Source organism: Saccostrea echinata, unplaced genomic scaffold, assembly GCF_033153115.1.
Source record: "Saccostrea echinata isolate AGI-Se365-2 ecotype Australia unplaced genomic scaffold, CSIRO_AGI_Sech_v1 ptg000038l, whole genome shotgun sequence".
NCBI classification, from domain to species: Eukaryota; Metazoa; Mollusca; class Bivalvia; order Ostreida; family Ostreidae; genus Saccostrea; species Saccostrea echinata.
Window position 1 is genome coordinate 1,068,852 of NW_026889787.1, and position 21,333 is coordinate 1,090,184.

Genomic DNA, 21,333 nt, shown 5'->3' on the forward strand with positions numbered 1-21,333 from the left:
ACCTAACAATTTGTATGAAAGACTCTAGTCAACATTAGACCAAACTATAGATTGAATTTGAAAACAAAGTCATTAGTATAAAATATGCAAAATGTTGACTTCCAATGGGAATGTTGATACCCTTGTATCAATAATCCCGTTTTTTCAGTCGCCTGTCGCCTACCCCCCCCCCCCTTTTGTTTTCTTTTTAAAATACACATGAGTAGAACATGTTCTTGCATATCAAATCGACTTTTATTTTGGACATTTGCCAACAGCTCTCTTCATTATTCAATCTGAATTGAAAGGTTTCTATTCGCTTGATGTTTGTTTATTTTCGATCACTGGAATCAAATTTATGACAGTATCAGCAAAACACTGAAACTGAATACTGCAGGTTTATGCTTTCTTAAAACTCAAGAAAACAAGTTTTATATACAATGTGTAACGTAACATTCAATAGGTGATTTGATTTCATTGATTGTTACGCATCTAGCATCAGTACAAAAAATTCTCATACAAGGGTTATATGGTAAATTCGTGGACATTTTTTCTTCAAATAAAATATAGATAAACGTTAGGAAAACTATGTAAACTTGACTATGCACAGTATATAGTCCTGTGGCACGCCAATAAAAAAAGGGATTCATCAGAGAATACCCGATTATTATTTTTAAATGAAAGTATTAAGTGGAAAAGGGTCGGGTAAATATTATAATATTTTGAAGTCACCATCTTTACCAATGTCATTTGGTAGACTTCAAGGCATGTACTTAATTTTCGGCAGTTTCCCGACCACCTTGAATGGAAAAAATGTTAAAACTATGCACGAAAAACAGCCATGTTTGATGATGTTACGGTGCAAAGAAGAGCAGTTCAGCTTGATGAAGATTATATAAGTAATGACGCCGTTAGATACTTTAAATGATAACAAAAGATAATTTTTTTTTAAATATCACTAAATCTTTGTTATGTTTAATATATAAGTGGAGTGGGTGTTTTTTAAAGAGAAGCCTTCTGCGAAAGTCATCGGGTAGAGGATAACATACGACTTTTTCAAGGAAACAGTGCAAGACGCTATCAATGCAGAACATCAAAAAAAAAAAAAAAAAAAAAAAAAAAAAAAAAAAAAAAAGATTGCTTAATTAAATGAATATAGTGGGAGTTATATCCATGACTTACCACTTAAAAATAGTCAGAAAGTCACGTGTGTGTGCGAGATTGGTTCTTCGCCTATTTATGGAGGAATAAAGGGGAATTCCATTGATGCATCTTTGACATTCAAGAATTTCATTAGTTTTTTTTTTAACAGGGATGAAAGGTGGCGTTGGTTTACACACTTTGACATCCGTTCGCAGTAGGGTGATACCATTCATAACACAAAATTTAATATTTTGTTTATTTGAGCATATTCATATTTAAAATTAGATATTTATATTGCTGAAAAAAAGTACAAAAAGGTAGTAAAAATTTTAGAACACAATGTCGTTTATCTCACTCTAGACAACTTGTCCACAATTTTACAGAACAATCTTCGTACATTACAAAGTTTTAAACTTTAGCTACATGTAATAATGACTCTTTGAACATTGCGAGTATTGCACTCAGTGTTCCTTCTCTAAACAAATAATAAATCAACAGTTCACCGACAGCATCCTATGAATTATGCAAAAGTATATCCAACATTAACGTGTACATACAAAGAAATAACCTCACCAAGTTCATTAACTTTTCTAAAAGTTCTCAAACAAGAAATATGTGAACTTAGCAATCTTGATTTAAACAAAAAGTACAGTCATTTTAAAAAAAATCTTATCACACACAAAATATGGCATAAACAGATAGAAAAAAAAACATGAAGCATTAAATCTATGTGTATGTACATAGGTTGATAACACAGAAATAAGAATTTTGTTTGTTGTTTAACGTCCCTCTCAAGAATTTTTTCACTCATGTGGAGACGCCACCACTTGCCGGTGGAGGGCTGCAAATTTAGACCTATACTCGGGAATCAGTGCCATTGAACAGTGAAGGAGCTTTTTCGTACCAGCACCTACTGCGACACATGACCTCGGTTTATACGGTCTCATCCGAAGGACCGGTTTACACGACTCATAATTTTCAACTAGCGACAGAAGGATCAACTCCTTACTCCGCGACTCTAGAGCAAACTCTCTAACCACTGCGCCACACAGGCGACCAGGAGTAAGAATAAGGACATTAGAAATTGGAATACATGTAAATTTAAATACATGTACATTGTAAACATATAAATCAAAGTATGAACGTCCGCAATTATTTACGTTAAAATGTAAACTAGTAATTTTTTTTTTTACAAAACATGACATTCTAGTCAATTACAAATGATACAACATAATCAACAGAAACAATACTATAGTGTGGTAATTAGTCTTTATGATTGCAAGGCCACCGCTGGTACTGCATGGATAGTTTTCGTCCACAAACTCTATTCTGCCTTCCATGGCGGTATATAATGGCGACATGTCCGTAACGTAGGCAGCAAATGCATCTGTGTCCAAGTTTCCTGCAGAATTTTTTTTTAACTTTAATATCATTACAAGTTTTATCAATGGTTAAATTAATATATTAATGCATGTTATGCTATTTTGTGTGAACAGTGCTCTTTGAAACATGCCTGTTTAGAACAGGTTTGTTTCATTCAGTATCAAAATGGTTATTTTTTATGAGGGGACAAAGTGGCTAAAATTTTCTGGAGTTACTTTGGTTCCTTATATCTCTCCAACTGACATTGATCATGGATAAAGCGAGTTTTTTGCCTGGCTAGTTATATGATATAACATATATTGATATAACATAGGAACACAACAGGATTTAATATACTATTATACGAAATATTTTATTTTTTCAAGAGTGATTGAAAATAGTGATTTATATTTTCAAGAGAAAATATGACGAATATCCTGTCTCATGAGTGTTGAATTATGATCTGTTATTCCTTGGATTTTCCTATGAACTTGTTAACCGTCTTTTAATTGAAGTTTAAAACAATAATGCATATTCGATTAGAATAATGTAAGAGATAAAATAGTAAATTAGTTTTAAAAAAAATTGACAACTTAAATTTATCTTATTAAAGAACTTTTAACGTTTGCAATATAAATGTACTAATTTAGCATAAAAGACAGAAAATAAAGTCCAGTTGCTATTTTCACCCTGTAAAATAACACTTCTATTATGTTCACCCTATATTTTTTTCACATAATGAAAAAAAAAAACATGAAAATACCAAAATTGTCTTCATTGAAAAAAATATGTATTCCAATGTGATCCATGTAATATGATTTTATATAATTATAAACCTTTATTACTTAAATTATTACTTACCAACTACGTGGTCTTGCCGAGCGTTGTCCCTGAGAACGGTATAACCATCACCGCCAGATAGGATAAAATTGGACAAAATTACCCCATACATTTTACTGTTGTCCAATGGTTCATATTTTGGAACATTGCAGTCTGCACATATAACTTTAACATCTACAACTCTTTGGTTTACCGGTCTATTTAGGTTGTATTTCACCCGTAATCCTGCAAAATATATATTAAATACATGAAGATAAAGGACAGGAATAAGACTCGAACTCCATTTAACCAAATATTCAAAATGTGAGCAGAGCAAACATGGACCTCTAAAAACAGAGGTAGGATGAGATGCAATGCAGAAGTGAGCATCCCCTGTCCATCAGTCACACTTACCTTATGCCCCTTGTTATCAACGGGTTAACAGACAAAAAGAAAATATGTTTGTGAAATACTTATGACCCCGTATGACAGCTTATGGCGAAGTTTCTTAAATGGAATCAAAAATCCAAGGTAAAGGTCAAAGTCAAAAGATAAAAAATAATTATCACAAGGAAAACACCTGTGAAATAAGAAAACCCTAGCACCAACCGTTCGTAAGTTGTGACCAAGGTTAAAGTTTTTCAAAAGTAGGTCAACCTCTAAGGTCAAGGTCAAAGGGAAGAACATGTTCTTGCTAATCGAATCAACTGAGAGACATAAACTTCATATGCAGGTGATAGTGGAATATTGATACACGAATAAGGGAAGTTGACGAAAAAAACTGAATTTATCATGTTTATCTTTAGTCTGCCATAGTAAAACTTCAGAATCTGAAACAGATCTGTCAGACTCTGTAGTGTCTTATGTCGAGATCAATGGGGTATATAGAATCAACGTAAATATGAAAATGAAGAAAGTCTTCGATACATCAAAATACCGAATGAAAGTCCAATGCTGGAGCTTTCTTCTTTTCATATAAAAGTTTTTGAATAAACTCTCTTTCATTTTGATACAAAAACAGGTCTGCAAAGAACGGGGCACCCTTATAGTAGCAAAAGAAATTCCAAAAGATTGTTGGAAAAACTTGTGTCCAAGGATTAGTTAGATATTGGCAATAAAAAACTCAAGCATCTTTTTGATATCAATTTCATGGTACTTGTGTGTATAAGAGGAATGTTTATCAAAAAAGTTTGTAGATGACCAATGACAAGGTGTATTATACCCGTGGATTGTTTCACATACTAAGAATGTATATATTTTAGATTTATTTAGATTGACAGTTTAAAGGTCAGCAATTGTTTTCTAACCCATTGAATATCAAGGCGTTTTTCAGCTGCTTAACCTTATACAAATTGGAAAAATGCTTAAAGAAATGTCCTTCCTGAATCATGCAAAGTTATTAAGAGTCTAATCCCCTTACCCAATATCACATTTAAGTAATATAACATTTCCAGACTCTGTAACTCATGCAGTGATCCCCCCCCCCCCCGGGAAAAAACAAAATCATCGTTGCATAGCGGTGGTAAAAGTAATCAACGACTAGGAAAACTTACTGTTCGTTTGTTTTGTTTGTTTGTATGTTGTTTAACGTCCCTCTCGAGAATTTTTCACTCATAAGGAGACGCACTTATTGTTCGTAATCTAGACATACTGTCTTCTAAAATGAAATTTAATTCAATGTAATCAGATTCAATCTTTATTATAATACAGCTGCATTATCCTGTATGCTAGACGACCTGTAATCATAATTATCTTCCAATGTGCCTACATTATTTATGTAGATATTTTATAATACTGCAAAAAGCATCATTGCTGCTGTTGTCCATTTTTGCTGAATATTACGGTTCTGACATTTTACTTGAAGAATGGCGAAATATTCACACTCTTTAACTTATATATATATATATATAAAGGTTAATATATAAAATGAAAACATATAGATTGCAAGCATCAAAGGCAGACAATCTACATTTTAAGGACTATGTTGAAAAGAAAAATATGTTCCCCACAGATTACATGTTTTATAGTATACATATTTTTTTTTTTACCAGAAACTTGTAGAAATCCCCCGTCTGGATCCGCCACGCTATGCAAAGAAGCACTGTGCTCCAAAGTTGCACGTAAATATTTTCCCTGAAGAAGAATGGTTTCCAGAGTATTGCGAAAAGGCTGTGCTTCAAATATGTTCCCCATCAATATCTGTCCTTAGAATGACATAAAGTAAAGTTAGTAAAAGCACACTGACCGAGTGAACGTAGCAGGGTTTTCTTTGTAATGCAAAAATCAGTGAAACTGTGTTTTTAAACATTGACATGGATGTGTTGAATACTTAAGTTGTCAACGAGTCGAACATTTCCTTTTTTTAAATTTTCGTAAAAATCCAATTTTGAGCATTAAAACAACTTTTCCAGCATTGGGCTACATCCGTTAGACAATTGTAATATGCAGATAAACTAAACAGTTTTCATAGTCTTTTAAATTCACATAATAAATCTGAAAATTCGGGACCGACAGTAAATGAATTTCTAGAGTTCATTTTCAGATGTGAGCTAACTATTCCAATATAGAAATGATATGGATTTAGTTAACCCTAATTGAAAATTTTGCAAAGCAATCAAGTTTGTGTATATAAATCTATCAAAGCCTAACTACAAATAAATAGTTCTTTAAATTTAGATTTGACTATCTCAGGTCAATTATAAGCATGACATTAAAAATTTAAGGATACACCTTCATAACGAGGTTTCACCAGTTTTCATGAAGGTTTATCAAATGAAATTCAATTACACATGTGGCTTTGGGAAAGAAATACTAATACGCAATGTTAGTAAGTCAGACCAAAAAAAAACGTTAAGTAGGGGAATATTACAGTAGGTGTCTGGGTTTCTTTTCGATAAGATTTCGACGTTCAGTATTTACATCTTATTAAAATGCTTTAAAAACGTTCAAAAAGGTTTTGGGAGATTGACATTTGGTAAATATAGCATTAGAAGATGATGATTATGTGTTTATGAAGTACGTTAAAAATAGCTGAACATGCAGTATTTAAATTACGATTTTTTCAACAGCTGATGAGATACTGATATAAATAAATATACCTACACTGAATTATATCTACAAAAACAAGTTAAAGACTAAGAAGTATATTTGTCTTTACCTCTGGAAAAAGTCGCCCGGATGGATCCTGCATTTACCAGAGAAATGTAAACACGAGTACCATTGACGTCATCAGCATCCTTCAAGTTGTGGTATACAAGACCGTCAGCGATAGCGTTACCTTTGAAATATACAGTCGGTAGTTGTAAGAGTAGCAGCTGCAGTTAACAGACTGTGCAGTAATTTATCCATTTAAAAAAAAAAGTTTATGTTTTTACATATTTTTTGACTTCAAATTACTTGTTTTATTTTCTTGTGAAATTTCTGTTTAGACAATTGCTTGCCTATAATTTCAATTAAAAAAGTCTGATTAAAATATATACGTGTGAGAATGTCTTCTCCACCTGAAACTTGATCATATTGCACTCTTATAAAGATATTACTCTTAGGCAACAATTAAGTTCTTTTGATTTTAAATTGTAGGTTTAATAAAGAGTGTACATCTTATCTTCGTATAACTGATTAAAGGATAGAATCTGATATACCCATGTTGCACTCTCTCAGGCGACACGGAGTCTCTCCCTCCAAAGTGACCAGCGTCCGACCCACTACTCTCTTGGCAGATTTTTCTATGGCGCTGTACAAAACACCTATCTTGCCTTTCAGGTCGGAATCTTTAAAAAAAAAATGTAATTGAATATTAAATTATTTGTGAGGTAGATAAATACTGAACTTTTAAGGCTACTTTTTAAAAGAACCATTAATCCATATACCCTAATAACGCTTGAGAAAATATTTATTGACAATTTTTGTGCACTAGAGAACAAAGTATCTGTTTGGTTTGAAGTATTGTTTTGTTTTGTTTGTTTGTTTGTTTGTTTGTTTGTTTTTTTAATTGGTTTGCAAGACTGAATGTGATGTGCTGACAACTAGCTGAAAATCTGTTCATGGAGACTAAGAATGTCAACCTTCAAACCATAATCATTTGCTGTTTCATAGAAAAACTATGCACTTACAAATTACGTACAACGGATATCATAAGTTATAGATATATTATTATAAAAACAAACTTTACCTTGTAGATTTTTTAGTGTCAATTTAAGAGCTCTTTAACCATATATTCGAGAAATTTAATTCGCAGTTGACATTAGTGTGACTAAATACTGAGATGGATTGATTGACGATGGATGTTTTAGGAAAGAAGACCTATTTATTTATTTATTTATTAATGAATGTTTATACATTGAATAGCCACGGGCACAGTTAGAGCTTACTACGAAGAAATCAACTGAATATAAACGTACACATATATATCTTTTTAACTGAATTTATTCTTGTAAAGCTATTATATATGATCATACTAATTTAATATGAATTGAAATAACAAATTTTTCCCACTCTGAAATAAATTTAGTATGGTTACTTTATTTGATAGTCTCGTAATACATGCATAAAATATGTACTGCATTGAGATCGTATACAAATTCCAATATCGCAAGGACATAACCTTGTTCAAAATCCATATTTAATTGATATTTTCTACATATCTTGTGATGTCTAGAAATTGCTGTTGCTTAAAAGATAAAAAGCATTTTATTACTTAAAATTTCAAGTAATGTGGCTTAGGTCGAAATATGCATGACCTTTACCAAGTATTAAGAATGAGATTTACAACATATCTAAAAATGACCTCTGACCTAATATATTTTTAAAACCAGAAAAATAAGGGAAATATGATTAAATTAAGAGTTGACTTCCCATCATTAATTTTTGTCTAACATTATATAAGAAATGGGTGGAATTTAGGAAATTTTCAGAGGCAAATCGAACTAGAGAAATCAACAAGTTTATATTTCAAACTTCAATATATTATTTCTATTTAGCAACATTATCCTTATTTTTATCATAATGCATTATCCAGACATACATATAGTTTTATTACTTGATATATTTTGCTCATTAAAAATATTTTGGTCTTGGTGTAAATTGTTATCGATTTTTCGGTACCAAAAAAAAAAAAAAAAAAAAAAAAAAACACGGTGGAATAAATTCATACACTCTAACCACCGAAATTTAACTGGAATACTGCCTATTCTATGTTAAACATGTCAATCAATCAATCAATCAATCCAGTCTTTCGGTATTAATTAAATAGTGACATTAAGCAAAACATACGCATTTAAGTTAATGGACCTTTAAAACAATATTTTACGTAATGACAAAGTGCATGTTTCACTGTGAAAAATACCCCTATCACTTGTACCGTACATACAATGCGTCAAATAATACCATGATGAAGTCATGGCAGATGCATAGCGATCAGTTACTTGTTTATAGCTGGTATGAATTTAGTGGTAAATCTTGATGTAGTTTAACACTTTTATACCGGTTTAAAATTGCTAATTGTTTCAATTTCTGCTATTTTTAGAGGTTATTTTCGCATGATGTCGAAGTAAACATTTCCGTATGAGTTAGTATTCGACTTCATTATCAAGCCTTAGCATTGCTGCACAGCTTTAATTAAATTTAGATTCATTCAATGTCTACAAGTATTAACTTACTGCTACATTTTTGAGTGATTTTTGTTACAAATGGATATTTGTTCAGAGTACATTTAATATGTCGTGGGTATCATTTCGATGGTCTAGAGCTTATGCGTTTTGTTTTTAATAAACCTATGCCAAGTTATCCGAGGATTCCGAGAATTAAAGTCCATTAGTACGGAAGTATTTAAATAAAAAAGTCGGTAAATTGAAAGATTTTTGTCTGCATATAAATACTCAATACCCATCTTCCGAAAATAAGGTGTCGTGAAAATTTGCTAGATAAATCTAAGTAAATTTCTAAATTAATTTCCTGAAAATCAATAAATACTTTTCAAATTTATATGTTCATATTCTATGGATTTTTCTTCAGTATTCTCTTCCAACTTTTGGCAGGGTAGAGGCGAAAATGCATGTTTGGTGGAATTTGGTAATGGTCCAAAAATGTAAATGTTTGTAGAAATAAGTTTCATATTTCAATTTCCCTTGCATAATATGTTATAGAAAACTGGTAACCAAGCATATAACTCGTTTTAAAATTCATCTTTCAACGTGCAATTTAGACTTAGCTTTAGGATTAGAGGATATCGTTTTTTGATATATCTATCATTTCTAACAGATTGCGTGACATGCAGCTGAGTTAAAATTAAAAAGAGGAAAGAACGGCATACATTTTTTTTATACAAATCTTGTTTGTGATATGTAAGTGGATACGTCAAAAAATTATTAATGTCAGAGTCGGTTAAATTCAAAGTAAGGCAATGTTTCTAAAGAAAAGAAATTATGTCACAAAATGTAATTCAATATATTTTTGAACAAAATATGGCTCTTACGAGAAAAAATACGAGGATTAGTGTAAAATAATTTCTATCAAATAGGGAGAAGTATGTATCCTCTTGCACTTTTCTAAAGCTGAACTTACTTTCTGTTATGGACTTGTTAAGTAAAATTGGATTTCCTCCATAATTTATTATTTTCCCACTGTTATCAAATTCAACTTGCAAAAATCCCAGGTACTTTCCAAATGCATAATCTTGGACTACTAGAGTTTGTTCTCCGCCAGATTTCTGTACCACATGTGGATACTCCCCTGCGGGCTTTTCAACAGAGGGAGGAGAACCTTCATTTAAAAGAAAACATGGTGTTTATTGATACTCATTTGATATTTATCACTGCAAAACAAAGCTTTTGCAAAATCCTTGGTGTTTAATGTTAACCCGAAAGAACTTGTAAGCTGAATTAAGAAAATGCGCTGAATGATTCTTCTATGATATTTAAACCATTCAATTATTAATAAATAATGCAATATAGAACATAAGTACAGTGTATGGAAATGATTACATGCACTATATGTCAACGAATGAACATTTACAAGTTTTATTCATTTAAGAGTCCAAATGTGTATAAGTTTGATCAACTTTTTAATACAACAATACTGTTAAAATGAAAGAAAAATTTGTAAATTTATAAAAATGATCTTTGAGACTGTTGTCTCTCCTAGTTAGCTAATTGTTAGATTTTGACTTCGTGCTTTTTTCTGTTTCACGAATGCACATATGTTTAATTATATTTGTACATGTAATCTGTCTCTACACTGTACTTAATGTCAGTTTATGAGCATAAATTCGTTGTCATTGTCAATGTATAATCAGAGAATACAGATATGTAATTATGTCAAGCGATGACCACACCTAAATCAGCTTCCTATCAATAAACAGTGTAATATATAACCTGAGTATAGGAATGTATTAGTATGTCCACCAATTACTATATCCACACTAGCTATCTCCGCTATTCTCTTATCCACTTCAAATCCTGCATGACCAAGCGCTATAATCTTGTTGACTCCCTGTCCTGTGAGTTTTTGTACTTCACTGCGTACAGACTCAACTTCGTCATAAAAATTCAAGGAACCTGTAAATAGTGATTCAAACATTATTTCAAATCTTCTATGAAATTATGAAATAAAGATTCAACTGATTAAGAAGGAGTTGTGCTTACTCTATTTAAATAAAATAATTTTTTTCTTTGGTTAACTATAATTCTTACCCGGAGATGATATAATGGGTGTATCCTTTGTCGTGTATCCCACAATTCCAATTTGTTGCCCACCAACCTGAATGATGCTACTTTTGCTTATGTAAGGAGCGATGGAGGGTTCTTGTGAGGTATTGATGTTAGCACTTAAAACAGGGAAATTAACATTTTTTAAAAATAGCAGAAGACCCTCGATTTTGCGGTCGAACTCATGATTTCCTAATGCCTAAAAAGGAAAAGTTTGTTATATTTAGTGTGTTATTATCTATATATAATATCCTCTTATTCAGATCGTTCACTTTAAATAAAATTAAGTTTTTTTTTAGTCTAATGCATTCCTAAAAATAGATATAATAACTCCTAATTTTATCTTGTGAATTTAGAGTTAACCGTTTAAAAGTACATGTAAACTTTCGTCACAGGATGAAACCCTGTTGAATATCTACAGAAGGGTGACTAAATCGCAGAGCTCTGTCATTCAGTGAATTTTCCTGGCCTTTCAGTGACCATTCAGTTGACTGAATGGTGTAGGTTCGTCCTGTGTATTTTTTTTTTAAAGAATTACATTTTAAAATGAGAGTATTCTTCTTAATTTATTGTACTATTGAATCTGATTCATTTTTGGATGGAACCAATAGGTTGAATTTTACTTATAAAACAAAATAAAAGGTACATTCTGGTAAAAGTTCAAATTAAAAGGGGTGAATAATTCAATTTCATTTCAATTCAATGACACAAAGGTACAGGTCATCTTAAAAACAACATACAATTTAATTCTTTTCAGGAGAGCAATCTACTTTTCTCACTTTTGACATAAATTATTTGACATGTAACTATACTGAATCTTAATTTTCAGGCCGAACTTTTTAATTTCAATACATGTACACTTTCATCATATATCTTTTTTTAAACAAATTGACTTTGAATTTTAATTTGATTGTTGACTTTGTTTGCATAGTACATGTGTAAAAATTATTCACATGCCAATGTCAGTTTAACAGCATGTACAGGAAATAATCGTCATTATTCAGGGGTCACAATTGAAATCATGTTAAGTGTGATGTAATCAATTTCATTTCCTATAATACAATTGTTAGCATCATTGTTAGTAAACAAGTCTGTTTCTTGAAATTTCAAAATAAAAACAAAGCACCACATACTTTAAGTTTGCTTAAATGCAGAGATATTGAAAAATCCTTTAGATCAGCAATCATTGCTCCTGTAATAAATAACGCTTCCATACTTGTTCCCTCTCTCCCACCCTCACGGTAGCTCAGTCGGTAGAGCGCTCGCTCCGTGGTTGGAGGGTCATGGGTTCGAACCCTGGCGGCGGCTTACCTAAGTCGATAAAAATATGTAGCAACTGTTCCTTCACCTAGGGCTCGGTACTTCGAAGTGAAAGTTGTGGGTTTCTCGGATGATACCTGAAAAGACCGAGGTTCACTGGCACTGCAGGTTGACATGATAAAGATCCTTCTCTGCTCAATTGCCCTGAGTGCCGAGTAAAGGTCTAAATTTGAAGACCTTTACCATTATATGGTGACGTCTTTATATGAGTGAAATATCTCAAACAGGACAAAAAACAACATTAAAACAAACGACCGATACCTCTCTTCCTCTGTGTGTGTGTTTGTGTGGAGTGTGTATGATTTCAATCAAAAAATAAGATGGGTATGGAAAGGTTGAATCTAAATACTTGATCATAATAAAGATAACAAAAAACTTTAACCTGGGTAACCTGGGTACTCAGTAAACTGAGTAATTGTAACGGACTGTAATCGATCTCATATCTCGTAAAAAAAAAAGTGAACAGAAAAAAAATCTGATCCCTATTAACACCAGAATTGGACCAGGTACTGAGAAGGAGTAAGCATCCCCTGTATAGCTATCAACAGTTGTACATGTACCGCCATGAGCCCTCAGCATTGTTCTGATAAAAAGGGTATCCCGTAGTCAAAATTAATATAAAACACTGACCTTATAATTTGTACGAAACATGTTAGTCAAAAACCCCAACTATTGTATTTGCAATTAGGGTTATCATAACGACCAACGAATTTGCGAAATACTAGATTTAACGAAATATAGAAAGTCCTGTAATATCAATCTATTTTTCAGTAGCCTGCCTTGTTTTATTATTATTTTTTTTATTATTGTATTATTAAAATTGGCCTTACTACTCTTGGCATGTTTTTGCAAATCCAATAAGTAGGGAGACGTAAAGAAAATATGCATATCCGAATGAATTGATCATTGTTATTTTACGAAATATTCGAATGGAATACATGTATCACAACATAAATAGGGAAAGTTCAGGATGGAAAAGTTCCGGTCACTTTGTTTGTCAAACAATGTAGTTGTTAGTTTGTCATTCAAATATATGGTCATTAAGACATACGCTTACCAGGTAAATGCATGCCATTTAATTTTTAGCTGTCAGTTTGATATCCGAGCATCATTATCATAAATGCGAATTTTTAATTTGTTTTAGCTTGAAGTTTATGTTTAGCAGCAGGGTAATATGAAATAGATCAAAACCATTTCTTAATATTTACTTAAAACATATTTTGTTTCTTGTGTTGTTGACCTGATCTCTAACGATTTTCCATTTTATTTTATTACTCTCATTCACTGTCACGATTTTAAGGTTTTAAAGATTTTATCAGCCTGATAAAAAAGAGTGGAAAGTAGGACAAAATTGAAGTTCATTAAGGTTGTTGATCTGTAGTAAATGGATTCATTGTTGGTGGGGTGTACTTTTCCTCAAGTTGTTTTTTGTACAAATTAAGATACCAATGTTCAAACCTTATGAATCAATGTATAATCATTTCTGAAACGTACATCCAAAATTATAGAGTAAATACAATAGAAAAATGCACATAAAAATAAGAGTGTATAATAAATAAGTTGTGGAAAAATATCTTAAAATAATCTATAGTCAATTAGATGGAAAAAAGTTCAAAGAAACAATCAAAATTTAAGCTAAGTTTATGCATTAAACATGTTCTATTTATGTAGTAATAGGAAACATATTCAGGAAATTAATATTTTCTCTGTTAAACTGTACCAGTGTAGAGTTTCATCGATAGAAAGAATTTAAATGTCTGAATAATGATAAAACGTTATTTGAACGGAAAGTTTCATTAAAGAACTGGGATTTCACAAGTCCATGAAACATTATAAAATAAGACTAGTCATAAGATTTGTCATTATCTGTTATATGAAAAGTATACCTTGATTATTATTTCGTTAAAAAAAAACAATTCTTCTTTTTTGCGACCTATTTCAGGGTTCGATAATAAATAAATCATACATTCTACTGTTTACCAACAAACAGCAAATAATTGAAAAAAAAAATGCTTGAAACCAATATTATGATTAATTTCCGAAGAATATTTTGTTTTGGCATATATTACCATTGCCTCATATCCGAGTTCATTCATTGTCGTTTGAGTAATGTTTCCGCCATAGTGATTAAACCACAGCGTCCCTTGATACTGGTCCCCGGCGTCCAATAATAAAGTATTAGGGAACTGGTTTCTAATTTCCTGCACTTTTGTTTTCATTCTGGCCACGCCACCGTAACAATCATCAGTGGAGCTCGTGCATTGTCCACCATAAGCATTCATTTCTTGTACACGCGCGTGGACATCATTTGTGTGTAGAAGCGTTAAGTCAAAGGCTGAACAGTTCAGAGACACATAACAAGATAAAACACAGAATAATCCAGTAATGGAAAGATTTAAACCAGTCATAGTGCATAAAATGGAAAAAGACAGACACTGACAAATTTGTTCCTGCTGTCAACAGAGATACTTCGTCAATTTATCTTCCTCATAACTCAGCGATGTGTGTCATTATACGAAACAAAATTTACCTTGTCTGTAATCTACTCATGAGGACACTTTGAACACAATCCCGAAGTTTGTATTTGTACAGGGTTCTCAATAGAGCGTGAAACCAAACGATAATAGCATATTGATTTCATTTAGTTTTCACAGATTCTTAGTCCAGCGATGATGTAATTTATCATGATTACACATTAAACATTGTGCAGACATGCAATTTGTGGCAATTATAGCGTTATATTTTCATAAACATGTATCTTAAATAAAAATGAAATAATTCATATAACAGGTGTTTAATGAAGGAATATTGAATTTCGCTATTTTTTTTTTTTTTTTTTTTTTTTACATTATTTAGTTTACAATTTCCACATCATTTTTGAACCTTTTAACAATGCGTTAAGTCAAGGCTATCAACCCCTCCCCCGATAAAGTAATCTAGAATTTTTAACAAAATAAATTTGTTTCATATTTGTTAAAGTAATAAAGCTATGTTTAAATGTCGACAAATATTACAGACCACTCCAGATATTTAACGAATTATGTCTTAATAAAATGTAAGCATCAACAAATAAAACAACATTCCTCGATTTTTTAAATGTTTCATGAAGAATACAAATTGGTGTCTAATTATTGTAAAAATAAAAAGATAGGTAAATATTCGTTACTATGGAAACATAATGAAATATCCTATTACATGTATAATTGTAGGCATAACAACATTTCTTTTCTTGAAAATATCCCCTTTTTGAAAAATTTCAATACTTTTTTTAATACGTATAAATTGGTTAACTGACTCTCAGTTGTAGTGAAAAGTCTCAAACTAAATACAGATGATTGCTGATCTTTTCTTTACTGCTAAGTAAACATTGAAACCAAAGTGTATTCTTAAGATTATCAATCAGACATTCAATTTGAAGATAAAAATATGATCATGAGGGGACATATTTTTGTACATTTAAAAAATAATTATACATAAAATGCATGTAGTCTGGAAAACCTGAATGATTCTTCTGAATCGCTGAAAATAATATATCCATGGTAATACCTGTAGAAACAATCTTTTTTCGGAACATCTTTTTAATTTTAGGTTACACAGCTCAAAATAGTCGTACTTTAAGCAAATAAATATATTCTAATAATCTTTGCATTCGTTACAATCTGAGGTACAATTCCTTGTTTACAATGTAAAAATGATAACGTAAAATCCTATTATGACCAATCCATCGCTGTGTTTATTCCTCTTCAAGAACTTATTTCATTTTTTGTCCTTTTGGTATGTTCGCTCTCTCATGTAAAAGCATGAGACGAAAGCATTAAAATCAGTTCTCATTTTAATGAATTGAAGATTTCATTCAATTGTAATCTTAATTTGGATCTGTTACACATGGGTTCATAATAGTTTCTTTTTAACCAGCTTAGGCAATAAGTCGTGACATTTCTGCACATATGATCAATGATATTCTGTGTCCCTGAAGAAAGCAATAGTGAGGAATCAAAAAAGGTAAAAATACTAATTTGTCAAGGATTAGGACTGTTACCATGGAAACAAAATTTCATTGCAATCAATTGATTACTGGTTAAAGTAAACAATATAAAGGCTTACTTATGCAAATGTCAAGAAAGTCCATTATCACACGTGCCTCATCCCCCTTACAAAATAGGTCTTAAATATTTTTTTTACAACCATTTAGTACTCTTCGACTGATCATATTGTCATATAAAAAATTATAATTTTTGCATTAATGGTCTTTTGTTTGCAAATGTTTCAAGAAAAAAACCTATTAAATTTATTTAAATGGAATTAAAGATTTCTACTCTTAAGGTTTGTTCGAATTTAAACTTAGGTTTAAAATCAGCTTTCTCAACAACTATTTTTTAAAACATTTTTTTAAAACATGTCAAACATATTTCTAATGAATAATATGTTTCTTTAATACTTGAAAAGAATTTGACACTTAAGGGCAATATAACCTCTTAAAAACAGTCAAAAAGAAATGCTCTCGCACATAGAGCGGCATATGCCTTGCTTTTAACAGCTGCCTTTGAGAGACAAGAAAGTGAATCAAGGCTGACACAGTAGTAGGTACAATGTACACTCCATGTCAGTTTGACCTGGCAGTTTGACTTCATATATATATTCTAATAGAATAATTCAGTATATCAGTATTTATTTGCCTAAAGAATTTTTTTCAAGATTGCAAGCACCTTTTATTTAAAAAAAAAACCTTCAAACGAAACCGTTATCAAAATTAATATTTAGAACAGCTGCATTATAAATTATTATCTATTGACGTCCTTTTCGGAAAACCATTACTTTCCGAAATGTCCTTAGTTTATATATATCTGAAAAACATATCTTATAATACATTGTGTTTATATTATAGGACAAAATTTGCGGCAAATTTGTTTGAATGATATCCAAAACATTAAATGCTAGCACATAATCCAGTGCACAGGAGTACTATGTGTGCAATACAAAGAGATATTCTTTCAACTGCCTATGACACTTATCGATCGGCTGAGATAAACTATTCAACTCTATTATTAGAACCCAGCCTGATTACCTTAGTTTTTAACAGGCAGAAGACCAATGATCATCTTTCAATTGATTGTATGACGTATGTTATGTAGATCGATAGATTACCACTGTATGCAAGTAGAAACCTTCTGTCATGCTTAAAGGTGCCTAGGTATTTATATTTTCTATCTTGATACAATTTAAAATTTAGCTGTGCAGCTTAGAGTCAAAAAATGGAGGCGACACGAGAATGCCAAACAGCCATTGTTTGTGAAATCTGTGAGGAAAGCAATGTGGATTTCTCTTGTAGCTGCGGCAAAAATATCTGTGAAAAATGCCTTGGAAAGCACAAAAAAATAAATCCCTACCATTTCGCTTTTTCGTACCAAGAAAGCAAATCATCACCAAAAATACTGTGCGATAAACATATTGGAAATATCTGCGAATTATTCTGCAAAAATTGTTTTGCATCAATCTGTTATGTTTGCTCCCTTACCCAACATAAAGGACATTCTTTCTCATCTATGGAAGATCGTTTTTTGTCTCAGAGAATCGTGATAGAGGAAGAGCTTCAGAAGTTTGAAATAAAATTCAAAAGTACTTACATGAAACTTGCAAGTGACAATGAACACAATATTTCTGCAGTTCCAGCAAAATATGCAGCTATTCGAAAGGATGTTGAACAAGCTGGGTTAACTTTACAGAAAAAAGTTGAAGAGACGGTGAAGAAACTAAAAATGCAAATCGAGGCTATGGAAATGGAACATCTTGATTATTTAAGAGACAACAAAATAAAGCTTGAGAAAGTCATTGGAGATATTGAAGAATGTAAATCTCAACTTTGTTTGCAAATTGCTGATCCTAAAAAGCTAGCTATGTACCAAACCACGTCATATCCATTTGAAAAGTGTCCTGAACTTTTTGAACGAACACTTCCCGTTTTCAAACAAGGTGAATCTGAATTCGACTGTTACAAGTTCTTAGGATCCTTGATTCCAGCCAAAAAGGCCACAATATCTAATCTTCAAGGGGAAACGCCTGACAAAGAAATTGAACATAAGATTAATAGATCTGTTGAACTGCTTAAAAGTACAAGAGATGTACAAAAGATTTCTACAGTTTATAGATTTAAGAAATAAACAACAATGTTAAAAAGTTCTCTGGGAAATGAACTTGGTTGGTCACGTGATCAAATCCTGTGAAGCCCGAAGGGCTTCTCAGAAGATTTGATCACGTACCAACCAAGTTCATTTCCCAGTGAACTTTTTAACATTGTTGTTTATTACTTTTATTTACATTTGAGACGGATATTCTGAAAAGAACAGCATTTATTACACGAACGGCCCGCCGTATTGCTATGTTGTGACGCGCAATGACCTAGAAGCTGTTTGGTCTTGAGAGTTCACCTCGCTCCAACATTTGAATAATTACATTGATGTTCAGCAGTCCAGTTCAGGAAATATCTGTTCATAATGAAAAAACAATGATCGCTACTGAGAATAATCTTACTTTTATTGTATGAGTTCTTAATATATGAAGTCAAAAGCGGTGGTATCGTCTTCAGTTTACTTACCTTCAAAGGAATTTCGGGTTAAAAAGGTAAGCGTGATTTTAGGCTAATAAAAAACATTCTTCACACCGAAGAAAGAACTAATGATCATTTTTGAACGAAAAAAACACACATATGTTTCAATAATTTTACCTTTTTCATCGCTTTAACGGCTTAGAAGTTCCGAAACCAGTGTCACCGTTACAGAAATATGTAGACAAGATATCATCTCGCTGTGTGATTCGGTCACACCATGACCTCTGACCCCCTAATTAGTTCATACAGAATTGAACATATTTTCTCTTCAATAGGTTCATCTAAGAAAAATATTTGCAAATGTAAATAAATATATTTGATCTTTCGTATACATGTCACGATCAAATCCTTGTCTGTGGTACTTACAGAATCAAAAAAAGTTTCACAATTCGTGCCTTAGATTTTGATGGGAAAGAGCTTATGTCAATACCCGTTCAAAAACAACCAAATTATATATCACAAGCTCTCGATGAAACGATTTTTTACACTTCAGAAAGCCAACAAGGTGTACAAAGAGTAAAGAATGGAACTATTGAGACGATTGCTTCAGACAATTCTTGGAAAGCAAGAGGCATTGCCTGCAGAAGTTCTGAGGATATAATCGTAGCTGAGCAAAACGAAATGACAAAATTAGGACGTCTGAGTATCTATACATCAGACGGTGAAAAGAGGAAAATCATTGGTATAAATGGTTCACATCATGAACTCGTAAAGCCCACATATGTTTGTGTTAACGTTAATTCAGATATCTGCACCTCGGACGAAGGAAGACAAATGGTTTTTGTTTTCATTTCAGGGGGAGATTTGAAATTTATGTATAAAGGTAAACAGGGATTTACGTCTTTCACACCTCGAGGCCTCACTTCGGATTGCATGGGTAACATCCTTATAGCTGACTATATAAATCATGCGATACATGTAATTGATTCTGAAGGATATTTTTTGAGATACATTTTGAAAGACATTAATTTTCCAACTGCTTTGGCAATTGATGAAAGAAAAAGACTCTTAGTGGGACAATATGTAGACGCCAGTATTCAAGTAGTGGAGTATTTAAAAACTTCATAATACAAAATATTCGAGAAAAATAATCGTAAAAATGAACCAAAAATTAAAAGTAAGAAACAGACAATACATACCGAAATTGAAAATTTTATTTTATTGATCTAAACTACAGTGTAGTCATTTGATTGTATGCTCAATATATTCAATAAAGTTTAACTTTAGAAATCTGTTCTTTATTCTTAAAAAAGAAACTCAAATATTAAGGTTAGCGGATACATTGCAGCAAAAATAAAACTCTTTCTGAGTGTCTTATGTGTATACGAATTGTTGAATCCTCAGAGCTATCTCAACAGCATAAAACAAAGTTGAAACACTGCCAGAAGGTACTTTAACACTCTAGAACGCTAATATAAAAAAAATACAAATAGTTCGAAACTGAACTACGTCAAAGGATGATATTCTACATCTTTGGTCCCTTCAGCAGAGAAGGCTCTGTAAATAGACATTGGTCTCATGTGTATTATTCTCATTCAGGTTAGATCTTTTATGAAGATAACCCACGAATTGACATTCTCTTCCAAACGCTTAACGTTAAAACCTTAAAGTCATGATTATTAATTAAAGATGAACGTTTTAAAGAAGCAGTTGCTCTAACATTGCAGTACAATGGTAAACTCGGTCATAAAAAATGTCATTTTTTTGCTGATGAACATTAAAGAGGTAAAAATATGTGCATGATTATAAGAGTAGTGAGTTATCTGAAAAAATTATAGGCTCAGTAACTGGGATAGGGTAATTTGGTAAGAAAATAAAAATGCCCAATACTTGTATACTTCATGTCTGTGCATCATGCATATGCAAGCAAACAGTTCGCATGATTATAATGAGCAATGTGCTTTTTAACAAAATTGTGACATTAATATTCTCTGTCCCAGGATGAGGCTTAGTTGCTCAGATATTGAAAATGCACGATGTTCTTTTCCTATTGGAAGAAAGCTTAATATTCAAAACACAGTGCTTAAAAATACATTATATTTCAAAGTCTTAAAAATATCTGGACATCCGACAAAGAAAAAAGTTTAAATTATATAATTGTAAGTATGGGCAATAGGTTCTCAAAAAATGTAAAATGCATGGCCCATTGCTTCAGGTTTTAGGTCCTAGGGTGGTGGCTAAGTTGATCACATATTGAATTTACATACACGTTTGTATAGATATCTATTATTATTTGGTAAGTATATTGGCCTATTGGATCCTATTGGATTTTAAATTCATGTCCAGGGCTCAGTACATCTGTGTTCAGTGTTGAGCATAGTCAGTCAAACATTAAACATCTACCATGAAGTGTCTTTTAAAATGCTGATACATGAATTAAGAAAAAAACCGGCAGGCGCAAAA

General features: G+C 31.8%; 1 protein-coding gene across 1 annotated transcript; it reads right to left on the bottom strand.

The window, feature by feature from the left end:
• Positions 1–1,760: 1,760 nt before the first annotated feature.
• Positions 1,761–14,834, bottom strand: LOC133200280 (snake venom 5'-nucleotidase-like). Its single transcript, XM_061336099.1, has 9 exons — positions 14,396–14,834; positions 10,992–11,205; positions 10,674–10,856; positions 9,865–10,062; positions 6,945–7,073; positions 6,461–6,580; positions 5,352–5,507; positions 3,346–3,549; positions 1,761–2,524 (listed from the first exon to the last, which is right to left on the bottom strand). Exons 1-9 carry the CDS (start codon positions 14,732–14,734, stop codon positions 2,337–2,339), a joined length of 1,731 nt encoding a protein of 576 aa, XP_061192083.1. The 5' UTR covers positions 14,735–14,834; the 3' UTR covers positions 1,761–2,336.
• Between the last annotated feature and the right edge of the window lie 6,499 nt (positions 14,835–21,333).

What these genes read in the sequence shown, in the direction of transcription:
- LOC133200280 (XM_061336099.1), bottom strand. Translation starts at nt 14,734, where the DNA reads ATGACTGGTTTAAATCTTTCCATTACTGGATTATTCTGTGTTTTATCT. An exon ending in AACTCGGATATGAGGCAATG is followed by an intron (nt 11,206 to 14,395) that starts GTAATATATGCC and finishes TTTCCTTTTTAG; the next exon opens with GCATTAGGAAATCATGAGTT. An exon ending in ACCCATTATATCATCTCCGG is followed by an intron (nt 10,857 to 10,991) that starts GTAAGAATTATA and finishes CACTATTTACAG; the next exon opens with GTTCCTTGAATTTTTATGAC.